This window comes from Garra rufa, chromosome 10, assembly GCF_049309525.1.
Source record: "Garra rufa chromosome 10, GarRuf1.0, whole genome shotgun sequence".
Taxonomy (NCBI): Eukaryota; Metazoa; Chordata; class Actinopteri; order Cypriniformes; family Cyprinidae; genus Garra; species Garra rufa.
Genome location: NC_133370.1, coordinates 27,749,955 through 27,777,910, shown reverse-complemented (window position 1 = coordinate 27,777,910; position 27,956 = coordinate 27,749,955). Strand labels below are relative to the sequence as shown.

The 27,956-nt window shown below is 36.3% G+C and overlaps 2 protein-coding genes across 3 annotated transcripts in view; one reads left to right on the top strand and one right to left on the bottom strand.

Annotated features, from left to right (window-relative positions):
* The first annotated feature begins 1,655 nt into the window (after positions 1–1,655).
* Positions 1,656–13,786, top strand: nr2f6a (nuclear receptor subfamily 2, group F, member 6a). Of its 2 annotated transcripts, none has more exons than XM_073848079.1 (5): positions 1,656–1,752; positions 4,454–5,058; positions 5,134–5,228; positions 8,259–8,816; positions 12,204–13,786. In XM_073848079.1, the coding sequence occupies exons 2-5, from the start codon at positions 4,790–4,792 to the stop codon at positions 12,476–12,478; spliced, it is 1,197 nt and encodes a 398-aa protein (XP_073704180.1). In that variant the 5' UTR covers positions 1,656–1,752; positions 4,454–4,789; the 3' UTR covers positions 12,479–13,786. The 2 variants fall into 2 exon arrangements, with proteins under 2 accessions (XP_073704180.1, XP_073704178.1); XM_073848077.1 differs by having other exon boundaries at positions 8,256–8,816.
* Positions 13,706–27,956, bottom strand: part of LOC141343516 (uncharacterized) — a 29,195-nt gene continuing 14,944 nt past the window's right edge. The window contains exons 8-14 of the mRNA XM_073848080.1: positions 21,572–22,300; positions 20,540–20,704; positions 17,434–17,567; positions 17,151–17,345; positions 15,637–15,808; positions 14,226–14,267; positions 13,706–14,102 (exon numbers count right to left, since the gene is read on the bottom strand). Coding sequence (XP_073704181.1) covers positions 13,956–14,102; positions 14,226–14,267; positions 15,637–15,808; positions 17,151–17,345; positions 17,434–17,567; positions 20,540–20,704; positions 21,572–22,300 — 1,584 coding nt within the window. The 3' untranslated portion in view covers positions 13,706–13,955. The remainder of the gene's footprint in view (positions 14,103–14,225; positions 14,268–15,636; positions 15,809–17,150; positions 17,346–17,433; positions 17,568–20,539; positions 20,705–21,571; positions 22,301–27,956) is intronic.

Here is a 27,956-nt window from a genome sequence, read left to right as displayed (position 1 = left end):
ATAAATTATATAGATATTATATAGCCTCTTATAAATAGACACTAATATACACTGGCGTTCAAAGATTTGGGATCAGTATAAGAATTGAAATGTTTTTAAAAGAAGCCTTTTGTGCTCAGGGAATTTCAACTAATTTTCAAGATTAGACATTTTAGTAAAAATCTTTGGTAATCTCTGACTCCTTGGCAGTTGTGCTGCTTAATTTTTGTTTCTTCATTTAAATTTTTTGGAACCTGTGATACTTTCACAGGATTCTTTGATTAATAAAATGTTTAAAAAGAACAGTATTTATTTAAAATAGATATCTTTTTAAACAATATACACTAGCATTTAAAGTTTGGGGTCAGAAAAATTGTTAATAAATTGTTTGTTTCTTTCTTTGTTTGAAAGAAATGAATCCTTTTATTCAGCAAGGATGTGTCAAATTAATAAAAGTGATAGCAAAGACTTCTGAGAAAAGATTTCTGTTCTGAATAAATGCTGTTCTTTCTTAACTTTTTATTCGTCCAAGAATCTTAAAAAAAGTATATATAATATATAAAAAGTATAATATAATAATAAATCAATAATAATAATAATAAGTCAGCATATTAGAATGATTTCTGAAGAATCATGTGACACTTAAGACTGGAGTAATATTTTAAAGTAAATAAAAATACTTTTTATACATAATGTTATTATTATTATTTTATATATTTTAAAGCTTTTGTAACAATAAAATCAAAGTTTGGGGTGAGTACATTTTTTCTTTCTTTGAAAGTAATACCTTTATTCAGCAAGAATATGTTAAATTGATCAAAAGTAATAGTAAAGACTTATGTTGTTACAAAATATTTCTATTTTGAATAAATGCTGTCCTTTTTAACTTTTTATTCATCAAAGAATCCTGAAAAAAAGGTTCCAAAAAAAATTAATCAGCACAACTGTTTCCAACATTGATAATAAATGAGCATGTTAGAATAAAGACTGAAGCATTGGCTGATAAAAATTCAGCTTTGCATCACAGAAATAAATGATATTTTAAAGTATATTAAAATAGAAAACTGTTTTAAATTGCAATAATATTTCATAATATTACCCTTTTTTTGATTGAATAAATGCAACTTTGATGAGCAAAAAAAAAAAAAACATTAAAAATCTTACTAATCCCAAACTTTTGAAATGAAGTGTATAAGCACTAGTAAAGTAGGAATCGATACTAGTAAATACTGGAATAAGTATTAGCCTTGTTTTTAATAAATCATTACTTGTGCTAGTCACTAATAGTATGACTGACATTAAACATAACATTGGCTAGTTTAAATTCTTCTTTCATAAACGCTTTGTCCGATTTTAAATCATCAAGCTATTATTAATATTATAGAGCATTATACATCTAGCCTGTGCATGGCACCCGACTAAACGTTCTCTTAAGGTATTTACTGCTTCGGCGTCCTGTAGGCATATTTGCAGTCCTTTGAAGCACGCCTGAGGTCACTGATCTCTCAGGAGCAAAACACCACATTCTTTTTTGTGTGCCCAGCAGAGCTGCTCTTTGACTTCTTTGCCCATATAAGGCTGGAGATACCATGGCAACCGTGGGCTTGAATAGCTGTGTCAAATCCCTCCGCACCCCCCTCACACACACACACACACACACACACACACACACTCGCCCTCACAGGCACGCGGCGCGCGCACTCTACTGGACACTGGCTCGCGCTATCTCTTGTCCTCTTCAAGCCAGCGCGACTTTTGCACTTCCAAAAGCAGGTAGGAATATTGAAACATTCCCGGGGGTTCGCCCCCGTTATCGGTACGCTAGCTTATCATTCGGGGCGTCAAAGGTAGGCTAAAATATATACAGTTTTCGCCGAAGTCAGGAGTGAGGTATTTCGCTAAAGCTATGGCTCCACCCCTCCCCCTGCTCGAAGATCGCTGGAGGTTAGGCCGCATGTCTGTTACTGGCTCTCATAAAAAAACAAGAAAGGGGACATTTAGCTCCGGATCACGGCGAATCCATTGACACGGGCTTACGTTACGGTTTCACCCGTTTCGGTTTTGATTGACCAGTTTTCATTCAGCGCCACAGTAACTGTTAGAGGGACTCCAAAAGTCTGTCCTCATTTCACAACAAACACAGCACTTCCTTGAACAATCAGTATACTGTAGGAAGACGCTGCTTTTTATACTGAGATGTTTTGATTAGTATGTGATTATTACTTGTTATGGTATGCTTTAAGACGTTTATGTATTGAAATATCCTTGTTTGTGTTTTTGTTTCGTTCTTCATTACTGGATCTTGGCAAGGAATTTTGAAAGGTTAGACATTTCAGTAATTTTTGGTAAGCTCTGACTCCTAGGCTGCAATGAAATTATCTAAAAATTACTTAATATATTATGTATACATATTGTAAAGGCCACAGTATGTAGAGAAAAACTTGTTAAACAGCCAGGATTTCTGCTAACTTAGTAAATAAAGGATTATCAATGCCAGGAAAAGTCATGGAAATTTCTAAAGGTGACACACAGTTTGGGATGATACGATTTTTAATATTTTTTAAAGAAGTTTCTTATGCTCATCAAGGCTGTTTATTTGATCAAAAATACAGAAAAAAAATAATATTGTGGAATATTATTACAATGTAAAATAACGCTTTTCTATTTTGATATACATTCAATTATTGATTAGTCCAGTCTTCAGTGGCACATGATCCTTCAGAAATGATTCTAATATGCTGATTTATTATCAGTGCTGGAAACAGTTGTGCTGCTTAATATTTGTGACCCTGGACCACAAAAACAGTTTTAAGTAGCACAGGTATACTGCCCTTCAAAGCAAAAAGGCAGTAACTGCATTTTTGGTCAAAAATGAGTTATTGTCCTTTTCATGACATTCAAGGCATCCTTTGTTATGTGAAAAAATATCTCAAATGTGTGTGATTTTGCGGCATCCTCACGGGACGGTTTTAACATTGGATGACAGGATAACTTTAAAGTCATTTTTCTCAGTTCTGCACTCGGCGTGGTTACTGCCTTTTTGCTTTGTAGGGCAGTATATTTGTAGAAATAGCCAACAATATGGCAAAATTATAGATTTTTTTTATTATTTAAAATCATTAGGATATTAAGTAAATATCATGTTCCATGAAGATTTTTTTTGCACCCTCAGATTCCAGGATTTCAGTCTCTCTGCCACATATTGTCCTATCCTTACATACCATACATCATTGGAAAGCTAATTTATACAACTTTCAGATTATGTATAAATCATAAAATCAAAAAATGTACCCCTATGACTGGTTTTGTGGTCCAGGGTCAAATTTTTTTGGAACCTGTGAAACATTTTTCAGGATTCTTTGATGAATAAAAAGTTAAAAAGAATTTATTTGAGAAAGAAGTCACTTCTAAAAGTTTGGGGTCAATGCATTTTCTATCCTTTTTTTTTTTGGAAATAAATTAATACTTTTATTCAGGTAGTGGTAAAATGATAAAAAGTGATAGCAAAGACTTTTATATTATTTTGAATAATAAATGCTGTTCTTTTCTTTTTATTCGTCAGGGAATCCTGAAAAAAGTGTCACAGGTTCCAAAAAAATATTAAGCAGCACAACTGTTTTCAACACTGATAATAAATCAGCATATTAGAATGATTTCTGAAGGAAATGCAGCTTTGCATCACAGGGATAAATAATATTTTAAAGTATATTAAAAAAAAACACTGTTATATTTTAAATTGCAATAATATTTCATAATATTACTTTTTTTCCCTGTTTTTTTAATCAAATAACTGCATTTTTATGAGGATAAAAGGCTTCTTTAAAAAACACTGAAAATCTTACTTATCCCAAACTTTTGAACGGCAGTGTATGTTATTATTAAGCAATAAGGTACGAGAGGCCGTGCTGTATCGTGAATAAATCACGGCTGAAGGGCGTTGTTAGCCTGCAACCCCTTCAGCCGTGATTTATTCACGATACAGCACGGCCTCAAGTACCTTATTGCTTTTATAAAACGGTTACCACACAATAAAAATATTAATATCAAAAAATATATTAATTTATATATATATTAGGTTGTATGTTTTCATAAAGTAAAATCATTAACTGCCTTCCGCTGTAAAAAGTAGTCCCTAACTGCTAAAGCTTTGTTTACGTTGCTAAGGGTGGTTGCTAAGGAGGTTCAATGATACACAAAACCGTTGAGTGAAGCGGTCATAGCAGTGCCGTATCATGAATACGACACAGCTGCTGACCAATCAGAATTGAGGAATGGAACTAACCGTTTTATAAGTTATGCTTATAACTAAGCACTTATTAGGCTAGAAATAAGTTTTTTAATACTATTTACATTCAGATAATTCAGGAATAAAAAAAGACATCCTGTGGTCAGAAAGTGTGCAGAAACCCTGAACTGTGTCTATTGCTTGATAATAACAGTTAAGTAAATTCTTTTTTTCTTTTTTCTTTCACAGGTCCTGGATTGGAAACTGACATCTAAATGACACGTTATTCAAGGTGTGACTAAAGAAGCAGGAGTAAAAGTGAATATGCTCAATCAAGGAGGCAAAACAACATGCACAGCCCACTTCCCGAAGACCAAAGTTGACTGACTCAGACGAGTGACTCAGGACTCGTGTCTGAGCCTAAATGCGTGAGACGAAGCTGTGGACAATTACCAGATATAGAGGCCGTCATATCTTCTCATTTTAGAACACACAGCTGTCAAAAAAGGGGGTCAGCTGAAACCGTGTGTGCCAGCAGCACGTTTGGGAGTGTTTTTCTTCCTCGGTTGTGCTGAGAACTAAGCGATGGCCATGGTGAGAGGGGGGTGGGGAGATCCCAATGGGGAGACTAATGGACTTAGTGACAAGGGGTACCTGAGGGGAGATGAGGAAGACGGGTCACCGCAAGGAGGCGGCAGCGACATGGAGGCCGGGGATGATGATAAAGGTTGTGTGGTGGACTGTGTGGTCTGCGGCGACAAGTCCAGTGGGAAACACTACGGAGTGTTTACCTGTGAGGGCTGCAAGAGCTTCTTCAAACGTAGTGTCCGACGAAACCTTAACTATACCTGCAGGTAATGGAGAGAACGACACTCTTTAAGTTTTTGTTAATTTTAGTCTCACCATTAAGCCATTTTGGTGCTTTTCAGATCAAACCGAGACTGCCAGATTGACCAACATCACCGCAACCAGTGTCAGTACTGCCGTTTAAAGAAGTGTTTCAGAGTGGGAATGCGCAAAGAAGGTAAATGTCTATCCCGCTTGTCATAAAATCAGTTGCAGTGGCTTTCTGTTATTGTTTAATCCACACACTCAGTCAACTGATCCACTAACTTGTCTACATGTTATAAATGCGTGTGACCCTGGACCACAAAACCAGTCTTAAGTAGCACGAGTATATTTATAGCAATAGCCAAAAATACATTGTATGCGTCAAAATGATCGTTTTTTTCTTTAATGCCAAAAATAATTAGGATATTAAGTAAAGATCATGATATTTTGTAAATTTCCTACTGTATATCTATCAAAACTTAATTTTTGTTTAGTAATATACATTGCTAAGAGCTTCATTTAGACAACTTTAAAGGCGATTTTTTTCAGTATTTTGATTTTTGCTCCCTCGGCCAAATGTTGGCCTATCCTAACAAACCATACATCAATGGAAACCTTATTTATTCAGTGTTCAGATGAGGTAATAAATCTCAATTCCAAAAAAACTGACTTATGAATGGTTTTGTGGTCCAGGCTCATATATGGTAAGCAAAGGGGCTCTGTCTCTCGTGGACAGATTTAGGACACTTTTTCCAAGTACACACTAACTACCATTCAAAAGTTTCTGAAAGGAGTTAATTATGCTGATCATAATTACATTTATTTTGACCAAAAATACAGTATTGTTGTGAAATATTGATGCAGTTAAAAATATTTTCTATTTCAATACATTTTAAAATGTCATTTCTGCTGAATTTTCAGCAGCCATTATTTCAGTCTTCAGTGTCACATGATCATTCAGAAATCATTCTAATGATTTGCTTAAAAAAATATTTCTTACTATTAGAAATGTTGAAAACAAATAGCTGACTATTTTGGAAGAAACAGTGATCCATTTTTCATGTTTTGTTGATGAACTAAGTTCAAAATAACATTTATTTTGAAACTGAAATCTTTTGAAGCATTGTAAATTACTTTAATCTTTATTGTTAAATAAGAGTATTAATTTCTTTAAAACTTGTTTTAATGCTACTGAATCTACAGTGTCATGGGAAAGAAATTATATTTTGTGACTGGGTACACAAAATTACACAGACAATTTACTGCATTTTTTTTTTACTGACCGCATGCAAAAACAAGCATACAGCACAATCATTGTAGTCCATTTCACAAACATAAAGGCCGTTTACACCAAGAATGATAACTATAAAGATAACTATATTAGCATCCACACCAGCGGATGATATTGTCTTTTTATTCGAAGCGCACACTTGTCTGCCATTTCAAATTCTCAAGTTTGGATTGATTCTGATTGGCTTTCAATGATTTTATCATTCATCAGCTGGAAAAAATAGTTCTGAAAAGTCATTCCAACTATATTGTTTCTCTATGCCTCTTTATAGCATTGTAAATGTCTTTTTAATGTCAATAAATAGCAGTAAAGTTTACTGCTTTTTAATCGCGTTGTTTTTATGTTACTGACTTTACAGCATCATGGGAAAGAAATAATATTTTATACAAATTGTGAGTTTGTAGTCTGAAGTGATTGTGACTGGGTACCACAAAACGACACTCCCAAAAACATTTTTAGTTGTTTGTTTTACTCTGTGCAAAAACAAGCAATGTAATCAGTGTAGTCCAATTTACAAACATAACTCTTAGAAACAGGTTATTTTAATGACTTGGCCAAAAAAAAAAAAACTCCCGTTACTGTATTTTTGATACTTCAAATGAGTATTTGTCTGCCGCTTTAAATTCTTAAGCTTGGATTGATTCTGATTGGCTTTCAGTGTTTTTATTATTTTATCATTCAGCTGGAAAAAAAATATTTTTGAAAGTGATTTTTAACAATATGATTTCTCTGTGCCTCTATCAAGGTATGGACTCTGCTATTCTTTAAAATTGAGAATGGTTTTTAGAACTTTATCTTTATAGTTACCGTCCTTGGTGTAAACAGACCTTAAGACTGCATTTACAAGTATAATCGGTAGTCAGTAAGATTTAAAAAAAAAAGTTTTTAAGAGGTGTCGTTATGCTATGCAAAAAATCCAGTCGAACCCGTAATATTATTAAATATTTTTGCAGTTAAAAAAAATCGATTTAAATATGTTTTAAACTGTCATTTATTCTGTGATGGAAAAACTGAATTTTCAGCAGTCATTACTCCAGTCTTCAGAGTCACATGATCATTGAGAAGACAGTTGTGCTGCCTATTATTTTGTGAAAACCTTGATCAGATTTTTTGGGGAAAAATATTTGAAACTGAAATCTTTTGTAGATGGCAAGTTTGCTGCCATATAAAAGTAATAATTTATTTTAGTGTTTATATGCTACTAAATCTATAGCGTCATGGGAAATAAATAAATAATATTTAAAAAAAATTGTGGGTTTGCATTCTGAAGTGATTGTGACTCGGTACAACAAAAATATTACATTGAATATAATTTTTTTTTTTTTTTTTTTACTGCGTTTTCACTAGCTGCATGCAAAAACAAGCATACAACACAATCAGTGTAGTTCAATTCACAAACATAACTTTAAGAACATGTTATTTTAATGACCGGTTTGAAGCAGTCTGACAAATGCAGAGATGCTAAAGCTGAATGCTGTAGGGATTGCTGTTTTATATTTGATAGAGTGACGAGAGTCTAAGAGCTGTATTTTATTTTAAGCTGACCCAGATGGTGTTTGTTTACCGCAATTGCCAGTGCACATGATGAAACTTACATTAGGGTGTGATGACCTATATATTTCAGGTCCTTCACAGATTTGCTTTTAAAACGGAGTGATGATTATAATGTTTAGCTTGTTATTAAACATGTTCTTTCCTGATTTATAAAGTCTCTGAACGTTTGACTAGAATGGTGTTTGCAGGTTCCTCTTTTCTTTTTTTTGAGTGCTTGTGTAATCAGGAGTTAGATGTTTCTAATCCCTTAGGGCAGTCCTCTGACTCTACCAGATGTTGCATGATAGCAAAAAAAAGGAGCTTTGAAACTTTGTCATCGATCAAGCATTTCAACTCAATCACGACTCTCCCCTTCTCTTTCCTTTCCCCCTTTAGCAGTTCAGCGCGGACGCATCCCACCTTCGCATTCAAGCCTCAGCCCATCCACAACTCCAGTGGGCGGCAATGCCGGCAGCGGCGTGAGCGAGTTCTACAACGGGCAGCCGGTATCGGAGCTCATCTCCCAGCTCCTGCGGGCAGAGCCTTACCCCAACAGCCGCTACAGCCATCAGTACAACCAGCAGATGCAGGGGGGCGGTGGATCCATGGGCATCGACAGCATCTGCGAGCTAGCCGCCAGACTCCTGTTTAGCATCATCGAATGGGCCCGAAACATTCCTTACTTCCCTGAGCTGCCTGTATCTGAGCAGGTGGCCTTGCTGCGGCTCAGCTGGAGCGAACTGTTTATTCTTAATGCAGCCCAATCTGCCCTGCCCCTGCACATGGCTCCGCTGCTCGCCGCCGCAGGCTTTCATTCCTCTCCCATGTCTGCTGAGAGGGTGGTGTCCTTCATGGACCAGGTGCGTGTCTTCCAGGACCAAGTGGAGAAGCTGACCCGCCTGCAAGTGGATTCAGCAGAGTACAGCTGTCTGAAGGCCATAGCGCTCTTCTCTCCAGGTGCGCCAGACACATTACTCAGATTAAAATGCATTTAACCAAACATAATCAGATCTAAAATGAGTATTGTTCTCACTGGTGCCAATTCTCATAAGACAAATAATCAACTGCAGCTTCCAAAATAAACCCAATATTGTTTATCATTGATTATTTATTAACAATAAATGAGCCTGCAACATATAAACTGAAACAGAGTTATTTTGCAAAAATCAGCAAACTGCAACAAAGCAGTAGGGCATACACTATCTAGTCATATATGGCGGACATATATGTAAGGAAACAAAGTTGCTTGTCAGATTTTCCTAACAAGCAAACCTATTTTCTTCAATGATCCCAAATAACTGCAACCCGCAACCCAGGATTTTTTCATGAAACTTGAAGCAATTTACTCACCCCATAGTATACAAGATGTTTATATCTTTCTTTCTTCAGTCAAAAATTAAGGTTTTTGTGCAAACCATTCCAGGATTTTTCTCTATGTAGTGGACTTCCGTGGGGATCAACGGGTCCAAATTGCAGTCAGTTTTAATGCAGCCTCAAAGGTCTCTAGGGAATACAGTCTTATCTAAGGGTCTTATGTAGCAAAACAATTGGTCATTTTCTAAAAAAAAAAAAAAAAAAAATCTAAAAAATACAAATGCATATACTTTTTAACCACAAGTGCACAAAGCAAACATGCAAAACAACAAGCCCAATAATATTTATTATCAGTAAATGAGCCTGCAACAAATACCAAAACCACTCTTTTATTGAAAAGCAAGAAGTTATTTTGCAAAAACCAGCAAACTGCAAAAAAGCAGGAGGGCACATACTATCTACTTATATGTGGCAAACATAAATGTAAAGCAACAAAATTGCTTGTCAGATTTTCCAAACATGCAACCAGTTTTTTTTAAATAAGCCCAAATAACTGCAACCCGCAACCCAGGATTTTTTCACGCAATTTAAAGCAATTTGCTTTCCTCATGTCATCCAGGATGTTCATGTCTTTCTTTCTTCAGTCAAAAAGAAATTAAGAATTTTGAGCAAAACATTCACAATTTTTCTCAACCCGTTGATTCCCTTCAATAGGGGTCAACAGGTTAAAGGTCAAAATTGCAGTCAGTTTCAATGTAGCATCAAAGGGCTCTCCAATATCCCATCCAAGGAATAAAAGTCTTATCTTTCGAAACAATTGGTCATTTTCCCAAAAAAATAAAATAAAAATTGATATACTTTTTAACCATAATTGCTCGGCTTGCATCAGCCCAATTCTTGTGCAATATGTAATCACGTTGAGAAGGTCAGACGTGACATAGGTGGAAGTACCAACCCAGTGTTTACAAAGCAAACATGCAAAGGAAATCAAACAGTCTTTATCAAAAAAAAAAAGGTAAAACAACAATGTAGGATGATTTTGAAGTTGGAGGAGAAAATTAGCAAAAAATTTTCACGCTACATTACTTTTTTGAACTGGAGCACACAGACGAACAACTAACCACATGTGACCTTTCCAGAACCGCACGTGAAGTCACGTATGCACATCACAGAGCTAGTGTAAGATGAGCATTTGTGGTCAAAAAGTATAGAAATTATAATTATTATTAGAACTTTTTTTTTTCTAAATAATTGATCGTTGAGAGCCCTTTAAAGCTGCTTTGTATCTGCCATTTGGACTTCAACCTGTCGGCCACCATTGAAGTGAAAAAATCCTGGAATGTTTTCCTCAAAATTTCTTTGCAGTTGAAGACAGTAAGACATAAACTTCTTGGATCACATGGGGGTGAGAATTACAGCTGAGTCATGTAATCGCACCTCGGCGAATGATGCTGTTTCTAAAAGCATGCAGTGCCATCTGTTGTTTGATTTCTATGATTACAAATGTGCTATTGATTTTACACAACAGTTTAAAAAGCAGGAAATTAATATTAAGAGACTTACTTTTTAGACACCATATTTCCTGTTTTTGTTCTATTTCCCCAACAAAAATCATTCCAAACACAGCCACAGCACTGTTTTGCTTCTTTGAGCAATATGACTGTTTAGTTTCTAAATTAATCAAATGTTTAAATGATTTGGTTTTAATTTCTCATTTTCATTTTTAAATAATTTCAAATGTTTAAAATATTAAAACATTATATATTTGTAACTGCAGGTTAAAGCTTTCACTGTTCCTTTGAGGGCATTAAACAGTGTGCAAATACATCTAAAGGAGTCAGCTGTTCACGGTAGTCCTTAAAGAATTAGTTCACTTTCAGAACAATAATGTACAGATAATGTAGTCACCCCCTTGTCATCCAAGATGTTCATGTCTTTCTTTCTTCAGTCGTAAGGAAATTGTATTTTCTGAGGAAAACATTTCAGGATTTCTCTCCATATAATAGATATGTATGTTTCCCCAAGTTTGAACTTGCAAAATGCAGTTTAAACGCAGCTTCAAAAGGGCTCTCGACAAGGAAGAAGGGTTTTATCTAGTGAAACGATCGATTAACTGATTTATATACTTTTTAACCTCAAATTCTTTTCTTGTCTCGTCTCTGCAATTTTATGGGATGGGAGTTTTTCGACATATCCTAACTGAGGTTAAAAAGTATATAAATTGTCAATTTGTTTAAAAATAACCAATTGTTTAACTAGATAAGACCATTCTTCCTTGGCTGGGATCATTTAGAGGCCTTTGAAGCTGCGTTTAAACTGCATTTTGGAAGTTCAAACTCGGGGGCACCATAGAAGTCCATTATATTGAGAGAAATCCTGAAATATTTTCCTCAAAAAAATAATTTCTTCATAAATGAAGAAAGAAAGACATGAACATCTTGGATGACAAGGGGGTGAGTACATTATCCGTAAATGTTTGTTCTGGTAGTTAGGAAGTGAACTAATCCTTTAAGATAACAGCACAATAACACACTCTGCAAAATATTGTCCAATTAAGGTTCTCGATGAAATCCTAGAAAATATCAAAGTATAATTTGCCACTATCGCACACCCCTAGTGTTGATGACTGCTAGTTGGCGTAGTTGCGAAGTTCCCTATAGTTAGGAAAATGTTGGAGAGGAGGACCATCAAAAACTGTTATCATAAGTATTAATTACCACTTATTTTATAGAAATAGTATTTAAAGATTAATGGTTTAGTCCAAAAATGGTCAGTTCTCATCTCACAATCCTAGTTTTGATTTAGATTTTAATCTTTCAACGTACCTGAAATTCAAATTAGATCTGAAAATTCCATATAACTCCATGTATCTACTTTCCATTGGAAATGAATGACTTTGGGTCTGTTACTTCTTGACTGCAACTTGACTCATGCCAGCAGTCAATCCTTATTTTTGAGGCCTACTATGTTGACTTACAGGGAGTCTAGTTTCATACCTGTAATGAACATCTGGTGTTGTTTTGTGTATAGATGCATGTGGGTTGACAGACCCGGCTCACGTGGAAAGCCTGCAGGAAAAAGCTCAGGTGGCCCTGACCGAATACGAGCGCATGCAGTACCCCGCTCAGCCCCAGCGCTTTGGACGGCTTCTGTTGCGACTGCCCGCTTTGAGGGCCGTGCCTGCCAGCCTCATCTCTCAGCTCTTCTTCATGCGCCTCGTGGGCAAAACGCCCATCGAGACGCTCATCCGTGACATGCAGCTGTCTGGCAGCTCCATCAGTTGGCCGTATGCCCCCGGACAATAACCATCATCAGATGTGACCACGAAACCAGTCTGAACTGCAAACTAGTGAGGATCTCAGTGTGATTTTGTTTTGCTCAACCACACATTCACATCTGATATTCACCTAATGCATACAGGGTCATGGTGAATTCAGTAGCACATGGCAGAAGGCTTGATCTATGCTCTGTGAATTGTTTCACGAGGCCCCAAGCGTGTTTTTTAAAAAAGGACTTGAGAATATTGGTTGTTTACTAGCCAAAGGTAAGATTTAAGGTACAGTTTCATAGCAAGTTAAATGGAAATTGGTTAAAACCCTAAACAACAAGCTCTGTCAGTTGGGCGTGAACATGAAAGTCACTTTGGACTGTCCCTGGAGGAAGCAGGAAATCAAATCCCCCTCATATTTCTGCTCTGCCCTGTCCTTGTGTACCACAAAGCCTGAAGGAGGAGGAAGTAGACATGATGACATCCAAAAACCCAAACAAACCAAACCGAAACAGTCAGAATTAGGACTTAGGCATTTGTTTTTGCCAGTGATAACTACTTTTCTTTTTTTTTAATGCTAATGCATTTCTATGAGGAGAAATTTAAATTTGCAAAAGTAGTGGATCATGTTTTGTGAAATAACCATTTGACAAATTAATTGCGGAGTGTGTTTGTACTTTGAGTTAAGGTACAGACTTGTCTCTTCAAGAACAATGAATGACAAATGAAGTAGTCATGCTTTTTCTTTTCTTTTTTTCTCCCTTAGATGAAAAACCAGTGAACTTTCTTCATGCAAGTTGTGTTCGTCTACTGGTTTCGATTCTGCTTTTATTGCTTTTTTTTCATACTTACCAGTTAATGCTAAACTGGTAGTAAAGTCACATTATGTATGTCGACCAAAAGAAATACCTCTACAGTCTATTCAGACTCGACGACTTTCAGTCATTCACGGCTGGGTCAAAGTTTTTAAATTTCTCAGCACACTTGAGCTGCTCACTTTACACTAAAGAGGAGTGATTGGATCTATCTGTCTGTTATGTTTGGCCATTTTTGCTAAGAAACTGGCACTGCCTGTTTTGTCTTTCGTGGAGCAGTGCTCTGGTGTGGCGTTTCACAGGTGACAGCATGTTGTATTTGGCTCTTGTTGTGAGATGTATGTTTTCTAGCCTTATCATACACGTGAATGACTAATATTACCTCATATTTAGGCCTCGAAACGGATCAGGCTGTCTAATATACGTAAACACATCAAAACGGCGACATGTACAGTTTTCATTTTAATATCTTTGTCTTTTTAAATACTTGTGTATGACAGCTTGATTAAACAAAAGTATCATACAATGAATTGTGTACTTGTGAGAGCTTTTTTGCTGGTTGCCTGTCAAATTACAAAGAAAATGTTTACAATGTCTACAATTTTATAGGAAAATCAATAATATTTACAACAACTCTTTCAACTTTACAGACACAACTTGTAAAAGTTTAGACAAACAGTGACACACACGTGTACAGTTTTAGACGAAGAAATCCTGAGGATCAGCAATATTAGTCTTCTCTCTCCTTGCAAAGCTTCTGTCATAATTTTTCACCAGTTGCTTGATATGACTTAACTCCTGTCTCAGTTTTTTACACCGGATCTTCTTAGCCTGGTATTCTGGAGACTGGAGAAAGGAAATAGGCATTGACAGACAAAAATATGAAATGACCATAGTGACTGATTTAGACTTTTAGGGCTAACACTGATGAATAAAACTCAAACAATATCAAGATTTTTTTTTTCTTACCCGCTTCAGATCCTTGAGTCGATTATATTCATCAGCTACAGCCTGTGATACAATAAATATGTGTACGTAAATTGGTTGTATTAAAGGGATAGTTCACCCAAAAATGACAATTCTGTCATTAATTACTCACCATTTATGTCGTTTCAAACTTGTAAAAAAAATATTTTTGATGAAATCCGAGACTTTTCTGACCCTGAATAAACGCCTACCACATTCAAGGCCCAGAAAGGTATTAAGGAAATCGATAAAATAGTCCATATGACATTGGTGGTTCAATTGGTGGTAATTTTATGAAGCTACGAGAATAAAAAATAGCTACTTTATTCAGCAATTTCTTCTCTTCTGTGTCAGTCTTCGATGTGCACTCACAAGAGTACCATGACATACGAAAGTACTCACTCGTGAACGCGTGTTGAAGACCGACCCGGCAGAGAAGAAATGGTTAAATAATGTCATAAGTTTTGTTTTCTTTGTGCACAAAAAGTAATCTTGTTGCTTCATAAAATTATAAAAAGGATTAGTTCACTTCCAGAATAAAAATGTCTTTGCATTCGCAATTTTCTCACCCCCATGTCACCCAAGATGTCCAACATTCCAGGATGTTTCTCCATATAGTGGACTTCAATGAGAACCAGTGGTCCAAATTGCAGTTTCTATGCTGCTTCAAAGGGCTCTACGCGATCCTAGCCGAAGAATAAGGGTCTTACCTAGCAAAACAATTGGTCATTTTCTAAAAAATCAAAAAATGTATAAACCTTTTAACCACAAATGCTCATCACATTGGAAAGTACCGACATAGTGTTTACAAAGTGAATGTGCAAAGAAAGTCAAACGCCCTTTACAAAAAAGGGTACAATGATTTTGATGTTCATACATATGCATCCCAGAACTAGTGTAGGATGAGCATGTGTGGTTAAAAAGTTTATAAACCGATTTTTTTTTAATAGAAAATGACAGACAGTTTCACTAGATGAGACCCTTATTCCTCAGCTGTGATTGTGTAGAGCCTTTTGAAGCGGCAATAAAACTGCAATTTGGACCTTTAACCCGTTGGCTCCCATTGAAGTTCATTATATGGAGAAAAATCCTGTAATGTTTTCCTCAAAAACCTTAATTTCTTTTTGACTGAAGAAAGAAAGACATGAACATTTTGAATGACATCTAGGTGAGTAAATGGGCCTTGAACATGTCAGTTCTGTTGCTGTCTATGTAGGGTCAGAAAACTTTCGGATTTTATCAAAAATGTCTTAATTTGTGTTCCAATGGTCTTAAGGTTTTGGAACGACATGAGCTGAGTAATTTTGGGTGAACTATCCCTTTAAGTTTCTATCATATAAAACAAATGTTGTAACAAATGTCAGATAAACCTTCTTAGCTTTATTACTTTACTTTTTTGCTTTTTGATACCTACCTGGAACTTGGTGGAGTCCTCATGGAGGGTGTCCAGCTCTCGGCTCAGTTTATTCATTTGATCACCGATATCATCCATTTCTGCACAGAGGTTCTTGTATTCAGCGAGAGAGATATCAAACTGTTTCTTGTACTGTCTGCGCTGTTCATCGGTTGTAACTTCAGAATAAGAGCTGTAGCAGGAAGAAAAACCAAGTAACTATTTCCGGAACACAATAATAGAAAAAAAGATTCTCAACTGATTTTTTTTTTTTTTTTTTTTTTTTTGAGGAGCAGGTCATATGGGTTCTCAAACTTTTTTGCAGTTTGTAATGTAGCTATCTATCCTTCAGTGTAAACAGTCTGTAAAGTTGTTCATCAAAAAATGCATTATACATAAAGATATTGTCTTTCAAAAGTAAGATTAGACTCAGAATCGCCTTAAGGAGTCGCCATATTTTCGAATAGTCTGCCTGTTACCGATATACATCACTAGGTAATACATTAGCATAATCCCGCCTGCCTGCAAAATACAAACAGTCCGACCTGACCACAAACACTTAACACTAGTTAGGGTTTACACTAAGACGCTGTTCTGCACTGTGAAAGCAAGTTTCATTGCCGAAAGATGATGATGTGAAGAATCAGTGGTTAAAATATTTTTTTTCCATGATACCACAGCAATACAACTCGAACCTTTTGTTGTTTGCTCATCATTTTACAGAGGACTGCTTCTCTAATCTTGGCTTTAATCTTTTTTGGCTTCTAATCTTCTTTATTTGAACTAACCAGCGTCTCTGAACCACAACCTGTAAGTACGACTGATATGTAATGTGTACATTTTAAACTTAGTGCGCAAAATATAATTTTTTTCTGTTAATATGTCATGTATACCTAGTGCAGGTAAACCACAGTCTTACTGAAGTAGTTTCGATAATTTGCTGTGAACCCACTATTTCCTAAGAACATGTTGATTAATATAGACTGTTTTTGTTGTAATTACTTTGTTTAATAATATAGAAGGATTGGAGCACTATATTATTGTTTTATGTAAAGGTGAATGCTAGGGTTGCCAGGTTTTCACAACAAAACCTGCCCAATTGCTACCCTAGCAAAACTAGCCCAATGGCATTTTGAGGGGGGTCCCTCGTTAAAAATTGCAGTATCTGGGTTAATATGACGTTATTGGGGTCGCTTCCATCTGCAATGTCAAAAACATATATGGACTTGGCAACACAGATGGTAACACTCACTAACTTGCTCAAGTACTCCTCTCTGTGCCAATCACAACAGGCTTGGTCAGCTGACCAATCAAAGCAGAGTAGGCTTATGGAAGGAAAGGGTTTACAGACATTATGCTCAAAACTGATTCGAAATCATTGATAAATGACTATGTATAAATGTATATTCTGAGAAAATTTGTTTTCTGGCCTTAGATGCATTTAAACCTGTTGTAGGGGATTCCAACACAATATTAGGACACTTTAAAAAACCATATGACCTGCTCTTTAAGAAGTATTCATGATTGCAACTCACTCCTCCAACTCATATGTGTCTAATTCAGTGGCCGAATCTCCAGCAGTGATGTATCCCGTCTCACAGAGCACTTCTTCAATCTCGTATGTTACAGGTTTCTCCTGCACCGAGCTGCTCTCCACTTCAACTTCCTCCACAGGGCTAGAGCTCATCCACCGATTCTCTGGAGAGCAACCGTTCACGTTCTCAGAATACCTTTAAAGCAAAGTGCAATGAAAGGCTAGTGTGCATTTGTACTTCTAAGAATTTCTTGTCCTGAACATGCTCAGAAAGACGGACTCACACGTTGCTTTTGTACGCACACTCGCTGTACACGCTCACTGTTTCCTCAGTGTAGGAGGTGAAGCTGTTCTCTGCTTTCAGATGAGGGGTAGCCTTCTCTGATAAAACCACAGTGGGGGTGTATCGAGTGCTTCGCTGGAACAGACCGTGAAACAAGTGTTAATGGAGCCGGAGAACCACAGAACAACACATAATGAATCAATTTGAGTCTGACACTTAAACTACCGCAGAATGACCTGATGGGAAAGTAGACCAGACCGGAGGACATTTAGAGATACCATCACAGATTTCTCTGAACAATACTGTATCTGAAGAGACCACTTGAGCAGCTTTATATCCCACAATACACCAAGACACTGTAAATCCATCACAACACAATTATCCCACCCTCATGCACATGCATGACTTCCTCTTAATGAAGCGTAATTATTTTAGCTTTCAGGAAGCACATTTGATGAGAGCTGCACATGGCGCACTGCCTGTTCAGGAATGCCTGTGTATTGTCTTTAACAACAACAAGCAACATCTGAGTCACTTCCAGGAAAGTCACTGCATAGTCCAAGAATTCAGAACGACCCCGTTTAAAGTGTCACCTCACAGTAAACCGAATAAAATTAACTTCTCATAAAGAGCAAAAGTTGAGTTATTTAGGCTTAGTAAATAAAAACTTGTCGACTTCGTATACTATAGCTACTTATTTCTGATAATTACACAGGACGCTATTGTTTATAAACTGTAACCAGTAGAAACTTAGCTAAAGCAAATACACATTTGGATATGAAAACATCAGTCAGTTATTACATAAGCTGTTATCTTTATCTATAAAAATAGCATCATCTTATATAGTAACTTCAGTTGAAGTTATCTGTGACTGTCGAGAGGACTAACTGACCTTTATTCAGTATCGATCATTGTGAAGTGAGCAATTCACTTTAGAATCGTTGTAAATCTATGAATGATTAACACAAAAACAGTTCCGATCATATGAATGATTTCATTGTACGGCACTGGTGTCGCAGGCTACAAACACAGGCATACAAACAGTTTCAAACATACTGCCACAGTCAAAATAAAAAAATATTATTTAAATAAGAAATAATCAAGCACCTCAACAGTTTTCAACATTGACAATATTTTTTTAAACAATGCTGTTTCATGCATGTTAAGTTATTTACGCTGTTGAAGAGTTGGATTCTCATGCTAAACATGGCCAAAATAAAAAACTAAAAATGACTTTTAACGTATAACAGTATTTCTGTGCTGAATACACAGTTCCGGGTTTCTTACAAGTTTCTGAATGTTTTTTTCGATCATGGCTCTTTATGAGGTCCTAAAGGGTGGAACTCCTTGTATGGGCATTTATCCCAAAAGATAAATTGGGATAAAAAGATAAATCAACCAGAGCCAGAGCAAGTGCACGCCCATCAATACGCTTCATTCGGCTGCAGTGCTGCACGGGACTCACTCGGGAAGAATGTCTCTAAAGAACTGTCTGTGTTATGCCCCCTTTAATTCATTTTTGTGCAGTTTCAAAACTTGTGATACTAATTTCTGAACACATCATCAAAATGCACTTTCAAACATTTTAAAGAGTTTAGCATTTTCGGCTGCATTAGCAAAAAACACATTTTTCACAACATAAAATGTTTCATCTTGTCCAGTTTAATATGTTTTCTATGATTCAATCCAACTGATTTTAAAGGGATAGTTCACCCAAAAATGATAATTGTTATAAATTACTCACCCTCATGTCGTTCCAAACCCATAAGACCTTTGTTCATCTTCCGAACACAAATTAAGATGTTTTTTGATGAAAACTTTTTGACCCTGCATTGACAGCAATGCAACTTCTACATTTAAGGCCCAGAAAGGTAGTAAGGACATTGTTAAAATAGACATCATTTTATGAAGCTACAAGAATACTTTTTGTGCACAAAGAGATCAAATATAACAACTTTTCTCAACAATTACGTCTATTCCATGAGAGTACATGCATTCTCTGACGTGAAAGAAAAAAAAATTGTTGAATAAATTGTTGTCTTTATTTTTATTTTTATTTTCTTTGCGCACAAAAAGTATTATTGTAGCTTTATAAAATTACTGATGTCACATGGACTATTTTAACAATGTCCTTGAACGTGTCAGTTGCATTGCTCTCTGAGCAGGGTCAGAGAGCTCTAAGATTTCATTTAAAATATCTTAATTTGTGTTCTAAAGATGAGCAAAGGTCTTACAGGTTTGGAACGACTTGAAGGTGCGTAATTAATAACAGAATTTTCCTTTTTGGGTGAACTATCCCTTTAATGGTCAATCAGTGAATCATTTTGTAAATCTATATATTTCTAGAGCTAAAGATCCTGTAGAACTGCATGATTTGCAATTTCCAAAGTGCAATGAATTATTGTTACAGTACATCTAAACAAGGCCTTACCATGGTAGAGACTGGCACATTACAGTAAATCACCCTAAAAGGGCAAAACTACAATACAGGCTTGGTACAGTGAGTGCAATTAATGTACTGTCTGACTGACTGGACTGATAGTATTACAATACAGTATCCTGTATAACTGTAACATTTTTAATTCAGCAACATGGCTGATTTCAAACATGTATCTTGCATTGTTTGACTGACTGTTTGACTGACTGTTAAAAGTACACAAATCTTGTGCTTTGAAATAATGATTATGTGGACTGAAAATATCTAGAACTGTAATGAAAGCATGAGATCTGGGTTTGAAAGTCTGACTGGAAATGTTACAAGTGTGATTAGTTTCGAAAATGCACTCCTTTCATGTAAACACTGCACTAAATGAATAAAAATAAACTGTAATAAGAAATGTTTCTTGAGCAGCAATTCAGGATATTAGAATGATTTTTGAAGGATCTTGTGAAACTGAACACTGGAGTAATGATGCTGAAAATTCAGTTTTGCCACCACAGGAATAAATTACTTTTCAAATATATTACAAAGCATTTCACTGCTTTTGATATATATGCTTTTGAAATAAATGTAGCCTTTTTGTTGAGCATATATATGTATATGACAAAAAATCTGAATGTCAATAGCAAAGACTATGATAAATCTGGACTGTCACTTATGAACTCACCCAGTTTTGTGAATTTTGGCTTCTGTCTGTTCTGAGGATAGGTGGTTCCTCCCAGTAGATATTAGGTTTGTCATGACGCCATATTTTGCTTCGAGTCTTATAGGCAAAATAGGCTGCAACAACCAGGGCAATCATGACAAACAGCCCACATACCAGAGCCACAGCCTAAAATTAAAAAGAAAACACCAATTTAAAACGATTACTGTTACAGTGAAATTACAGGTACAGAGCAAGTAAGAAATGAAAATTACACTCTTAGAAATAAAGGTTTGAAAAAGGAAGTTTTCGCAATGATGCCACAGAAGAAACATTTCAAGTTCCCAGAAGAACCTTTTGGTCATGTTTTTCTTAAAACAGTTTAATAATCTCAACAACCTTTTTTCCACTAGTGCAATGAAAAGGTTCTATTCATGTTAAAGGTTCTTAATGAAACCACGGATGCCAATAAAGGACCTTTTATTTTGAAGTGTACACTACCTTTTTAATGTTTTTTAAAGATGTCTCTTCTGCTCACCAAGCCTGCATTTATTTGATCCAAAGTACAGAAAAAAACAGTAAAATTTTGCAAATATTTTCACCATTTAAAATAACTGTTTTCTATTTGAATATATTTTAAAATATAATTTATTTCTGTGATTTCAAAGCTGAATATTTACCATCATAACATCAAGAATCCCGAAAAAAGGGTACTCAACTGATAATAATAATAATAAAAAATGTTTCTTGAACAGCAAATCAGCATATTAGAATGATTTCTGAAGGATCATGAGACACTGAAGACTAGAGTAAGAATGCTGAAAATTTAGCTTTGATCACAGGAATAAATTACATTTTAAAACATATTTAAATAGAAAACAGTTATTTTAAATAGTAGAGTCAATATTTCAAAATTTTTCTAAATCAAACAGTTTTTGATGCACTTTGGATCAAATAAATGCCGGCTTGGTGAGCAGAAGAGACTTATTTAAAATACATTAAAAATCTTGCTGTTCAAAAACTTTTGACTGGTAGTGTATGTCTTGCCATACTGACCTCCTCAGGATCCATGAAGCAGTAGTGATAGAGATATCGATTTAAGGTCGGAAATGCACCCGGGAAGCCTGTGCCGGCTCCGGCGCTGATGCTGGGAGTCCCTAATGAGGTCTGACACATCATCAGGATGGGGTTGTACATGATGCTTTGTGAACTCTGGGCCATGGGATTCACCCCAATGACGAATATGATGTTTATAACACACTGAAGGATCGCCAGACCCACATCCACCACCAAAACAGTTAGGTAAAACGTTTTTCCACGCACACACCAAGTCTTAGAGAAACTCATCACCAGGATGGTCAAAGATACTACGAAATTTAGGGCTGCCATGGAGATCATGACTGACTTTGCGGAGTAGGGTGTCATATAAGAGCTCTGATAGCCGTAGGTTCCTCCATAGTAACCGGACCCCATCCCATAGCCACCAGATCCGGCAACATAGGCTCCGATGCTGCTCTCATAGCCGTGCATATCCCAAACTAGAGTGGAAGCGACACAGGCGAAAATAACGAAACAAAGCAGAGCAGTCAGTCCCTCCATAGTTTTCACGATGCCAGGCGGTGAGAACCATCTGTAGAAGTGCTGAGGGTTTCCCTCTGTCTGAGGAGCATCAGGCACTGAAGAGTATAAGCCATACTCGCTTCTCTGAGAGTAGAAACTTCGGGATGTGTACATATTTGATGGGGCAGTGTAGTGTGGACTGTACTGTGGCGGACTGTCATACTGCTGTGTTTCATACATGATTCATGAGGGAATCTGAAAAAAGAAATGAGATCAAATTTAGATCCTGAGATCATCTGGGAACAGATATAGCTTCCTGAAACCAAAGCCATATTTCATTTTCAGACAAAGAGCTGCTGTCATTTATTTTAAGTTTTAATAATTAAAAACATTATAGACAAGTATCTTTCCTACAGTAGTGGATCTCTCTCTCTCTCTCTCTCTATAGATACACTGCCGTTCAAAAGTTTGGGATAAGTAAGATTTTTATATATTTTTCTGCTTATCAAGGCTGTTTATTTGATTAAAAATACAGAAAAAAACAGTAATATTGTGAAATATTATTGCAATTTAAAAATAGTGTTTTTCTTTTTTAATGTACTTTAAAATAGAATTTATTCCTGTGATGCAAAGCTGAATTTTCAGAATCATTACTCCAGTCTTCAGATTTATTATCAGTGTTGGAAACTGTTGTGCTGCTTAATATTTCTTTAGAAACTGATACTTTTTTCAGAATTTTTTGATGAATAAAACATTGAAAAGTACAGCATTTATTTAAAATAGAAATCTTTTCAAACAATATACACTACTGTTCAAAGTTTAGGGTCAGTAAATGTTCCAGAAATTAATACTTTTATTCAGCAAGGATGTTTAAAATTGATAAAAAGTGATAGACTTACATTGTTACAAAATACTTTTATTTTAAACAAATGCTGTTATTTTTCATCAAATAATTCTAAAGGAAATATCAAAGGTTCCAAAAATGTTAAGCAGCACAACTGTTTCTCACATTGATAATAAATCAGCATATTATAATGATTTCTGAAGGATTGTGTGACACTATCTGAGGACTGAAGTAATGATGCTGAAAATTTAGCATTGCATCACAGAAATAAATGATATTTTAAAGTACAAGAGAAAACTCTTATTTTAAATTGCAATATTAGCTATTTCTTAATATTACTTTTTTCTGTATTTTTATCAAATAAATGGAACTTTGATGAGCATAAGAGACATTTATATATGTACATATATTTACATTTACATATAAAAGCCTTAAAAAAAAACTTAAACTTAAAAAAACTGCACTGGCACCTAACTAAAATAAATATGTTGAAACTGAAGTTTTAAACTTAAAATATAAATAAATATAGCTAAACAGTAAAATATTAAAACTACAGAAACAACGACAAAAGCACATAGCAAAATTACAAAATCTTACACAAATTAAAATGCAAATGGGAAATATAAAAAAGCTCATTCAAAATAATAATAAAACCTATAACAGTATATATAAAAAATACTAAAATAACACAGACTACACATTCATGTGCTACCCTCAACTAACACCCACATTGTCTCAAGTATGCATATAATAATGATTTTTAATAGTTCTGGTGTCCAGTTATCACTTCTGAATGGTTAATACAGTGTTCCAATAAAATCCACAATATATTAAGACTGGTACAACTGCGGTACAGATGGCACAACTGCAAATTATACTGCTTTTATATAACATTTTGTCCATTTTTTTCTATTCCGATGAAGCTATTTCACAACAAGACAAAGCAGATGTGTCTACAGAGCAATACACTGCCCTCCTGAATCAGTCAGTGTTTCTGAATGAATCATTTCATTTGATAGTGATTGATTCAATGACTCACTCATAAAAACAATTGCGTATTTTGTTCCTGAATAATTTAGTGAGTCTAAAATGACTTGATGACTCACTCATAAAGACAATCACTTGTCTAATTACCAGTGTAACCTGTAACCCTTTTTACTACAACACAAACATGTCTCAAACTCGCATGACTCCCATAAAACTCGTCCCTGGGGTTACAAACATACAATTATTAGCACACAACTCTACCCATGGATCTACAGAAACCCTCCTGATCTAACTGTATAATTAAGACACAACACACCTCTTAATACCACAGACAACATTCTCACTATGGTAGAGTCCAGCCTTAAACATCATTCCCTTCATCAGGCTACTGCATTCAGGCGAGATGCTCTGAATAATTCAGAGAAACATGAGCAGATGCAGTCATTGGGGGTTTCCATGCTGTAAGTTTTCTTCCTCACATTTCTATTGCATCCCCAAAGTGCAATATGCAGCCATTATATGTGAATAAAAGAGTTGAAGAGATGCATTGCTAACAGGAATATTTCTAATACCGTATCCACTTAGTTAATTATGCTGGAGAGAGAGGGTGAGCTGCACACCTGTGGTAACTTGAAAAGAGTGAATAAATAATTCAAGAGCTGAAAATCAACCTAGCAAGCTTTATACAGCCTCACAGGTGCATGTTGATGGGACAGCTATTCAGGAATAAAGAAAAAAAGATTTTTTTCAAGTTGTTTTTCATGAATATATATACATGTATGTACGAGCCTGTGAGGTAATGTGTTATGTTTGTGCATTTGTTATCTCTTATTGGTTAATGAGGGGGTTGTACCCGCTGTATTGGTGTTTTTAAGCCATGGTCACGGGAGAGGGGTGTGGCCTATGGGGAAAGGGACACAGTTTTGAGACCGTGAGGGGAACTGTGTTGAGTCTCGTTTTTAATGTTGTATCAACAAACCATTGCTAATAAATAATGGAGTAAAAGGAACACGCGTCGACTGTGATTCCCCGGCGTGCTGGAAGGTCACGACATTAGTCTCAAAACTCCCTGGATTGTATACGGAAGACGCCGACATTCCTACTGGAGCTGCGTTGCACACTGAGATGTGGATATTGCGCAATCCTGAACGGGAATCTTGAATGAGAAGTCGCCGCTCCGTGAGTAATGCGCCGGTTGGCGAGTTTATTTAATTTAAGCGCTTGGGAAGCTCAGTATCAGCTCGCTGCTGTGTGGTGAGGCATGGAAAGCCTAAAGGTGAAGATTGCGGAAGTGGTGAATACGAGTTTCATTGATGTTGTATATGAATGCGGTGATGTGAAGACGGGTCGGCGAGTGAATTAAAAGGGAAAAAGGATTACGGTTTTAAGATGGCTGATGAGTCTGAGGCGGCCAGTATGGGTGATCAAAGTTTGAAAACATTAAGTGCTTCGCGCAGAGGGAAGCTTGGTTCGTGCACTCGAAGAATGAACGATATACGAGTTTTGATGGATGCAGAGGAAAGCATTGAAGCTGTAAAAGAGAGTTTGAAGGAGTTTAAAAGGGCTCTTGAGGACTTTATGAATGCGAATATTCTTGTGCAAAATCTGTTATCAGAGGATGTCAAAGAAATGGAACGCATTGATTGGTTTGAGCCTAGGATGGCTACTTTTAATGACTTTTTGCATGAGGTCGATGTATGGATGAGTGCTTGTGGTGATCCACAGTTAAGTGTACAACCAGAAGACAGCATTTCAAATGTATCTAAGAATTCAGTGAAATCAAAGAGTGATAATGGTTCAAAGGTATCATCCAAAGCATCTTCTAAGATTTCTTCGACACGTGTAAAAGTTGCTGCGGAAAAGGCTGCTTTGTTGGCTAAAGTTGAGGCCCTTAAAAGGAAACACGTATTGGAGAAACAAAAGGCTGAATTGCAAATAAAAATGGAAACTCTGGAGCTTGAAACGGATTTGGCTGCTACGGATGCAAAGTTAAAGGTCTTGGAGCTTTATGAAACACAGTCCAACGTTGAATCTTTGCAAACCTCTTGTAAGTCTCTAGAGCCTGGAAATGAAATGAATGAATATTTGCAGCAACATTCAACGATAAAATCTTCTGAACTAAGCAAAGTTGAAGCAATGTTATCTCCAGCCACCTTTAAGGATGTGAGGTCAGTGCCTAAAACACCTTTGCAAAGATTTGTTCACAAGCCACAAAGGACTTTAGAGGATGAAGATAATTTGAATCCAACTTCTCAGCCTTCGGAGATGCCTGTGGTTCCGTCTTTGGCAAGCGATCACCCATGTGATATTCCTACTGCCTCCTATAGTCAACCGCAAAATCCCGCAGTTATGAATCAAGAAACAGATGGTGTTGATATTACAACTATTATGCAAAAGCAATGTGATTTGGCTGACCTCCTGGTGAATCAGCAAAGGCAAGCAAGTTTACCTAGAAAGGAGGTATTAGTCTTCGATGGTGATCCATTAAAGTATAGATCATTCATGCGGGCCTTTAAATATAATATTGAGGACAAGATCAATAACAACCAGGATCGACTGTATTTTTTAGAGCAGTTCACCACAGGAAAACCAAAGGATTTGGTTCAAAGCTGTTTCCATAGGAATTCTGATGATGGTTATAAGGAAGCAATGCGACTTCTTGAATATCATTTTGGAAATGGGTTCAAAATTGTTAGTGCCTACATTGAGAAGGCACTTGATTGGAACAATATCCAGCCAGATGATGGGAAGGAACTGCAAAGTTATGCCTTGTTTTTACGAGGCTGCTGCAATGCGGCACAAGACTTTTCCAGTATCTCAGAGTTGGATTTACCTTCCAACATGAAGGTGATTGTTTCAAAGCTTCCTTATAAATTAAGAGAAAACTGGAGATCATCAGCATATGAGATATTGGAACGAACCAAACAAAGGCCCAGATTTCAGGATCTGGTAACATTCATTGAAAAGCATGCCAGAATTCTTCTAGACCCTGTTTTTGGAGATATACGTTATACGGTTTCAAACCTCAAAGGTCAGCAACCCAGGCAGGGAACGATGCAGTTCAAATCTAGCAGTAAAAAGAGTTTTGTCACTGCAATTTCGTCAGTTGATGCTAAGCCTGCTGATACCAGAATTAACAGAGAGAAATTGGATTTTGGCAATTCAAGCAGTATTCGAGCAGCATTTGAAAAGCCTTGTTCTTTCTGTGAAGGGAGCCATAAAATGGAAGTCTGTCATATAATCCCTAAAAGGCCCCATAAGGAGAAAATTGAGTTTCTCAGGACCAATGGATTCTGTTTTGCTTGTCTTACAAAAGGGCATATGAGTAGAACATGCAAGAAGCGTGCAACCTGTTCTATTTGCAAAAGGAGACATCCTACAATTTTGCATTCTGAAGAGGATACAATCAAGATGTATGTAAATTCGGCAAGAACGCAAGAGCCTCACAAAGGGAATGATAGTCAGACAGAAGGGATCGAAGGTAATTCCAGTAGTTCTATCACCATAGCTATGGTATCCATGGATCAAACAGGGGCCGGTGTTGCAGATTGCAAGTTGGCAATTGTACCTGTTAAAGTAAAAGCAGACAAAGGTAGTCATGTTATTTGTACGTACGCCTTTTTAGATCCTGGAAGCTCTGCGACCTTCTGTACAGAAAGAATAATGGAGAAGCTTCATGTAAGTGGTAAGAAAACCAACATTCTATTGAAGACTATGGGCCATGAGAAGCCAGTAAAGACTCACAGGTTAACTGGACTGGAGGTGGGCAGTCTTAATGGCAGCAGTTTTATAGAATTGCCTGAAGTTTTTACTCAAAATTCTATCCCTGTGAGTCAAGAAAACATACCAAAGCAGGATGATATCAGAAGATGGCCCTACTTGAATGATGTCCGGTTAGACTCCATTGAGGCCGAGGTGGATCTTTTGATAGGAGTCAATGTTCCTAAAGCAATGGAGCCTTTGAAGGTCATTAACAGCCAAGCGGATGGACCTTATGCAGTTCAAACTTGTCTGGGATGGCTTATTAATGGTCCTTTGAGCAATAGCTCA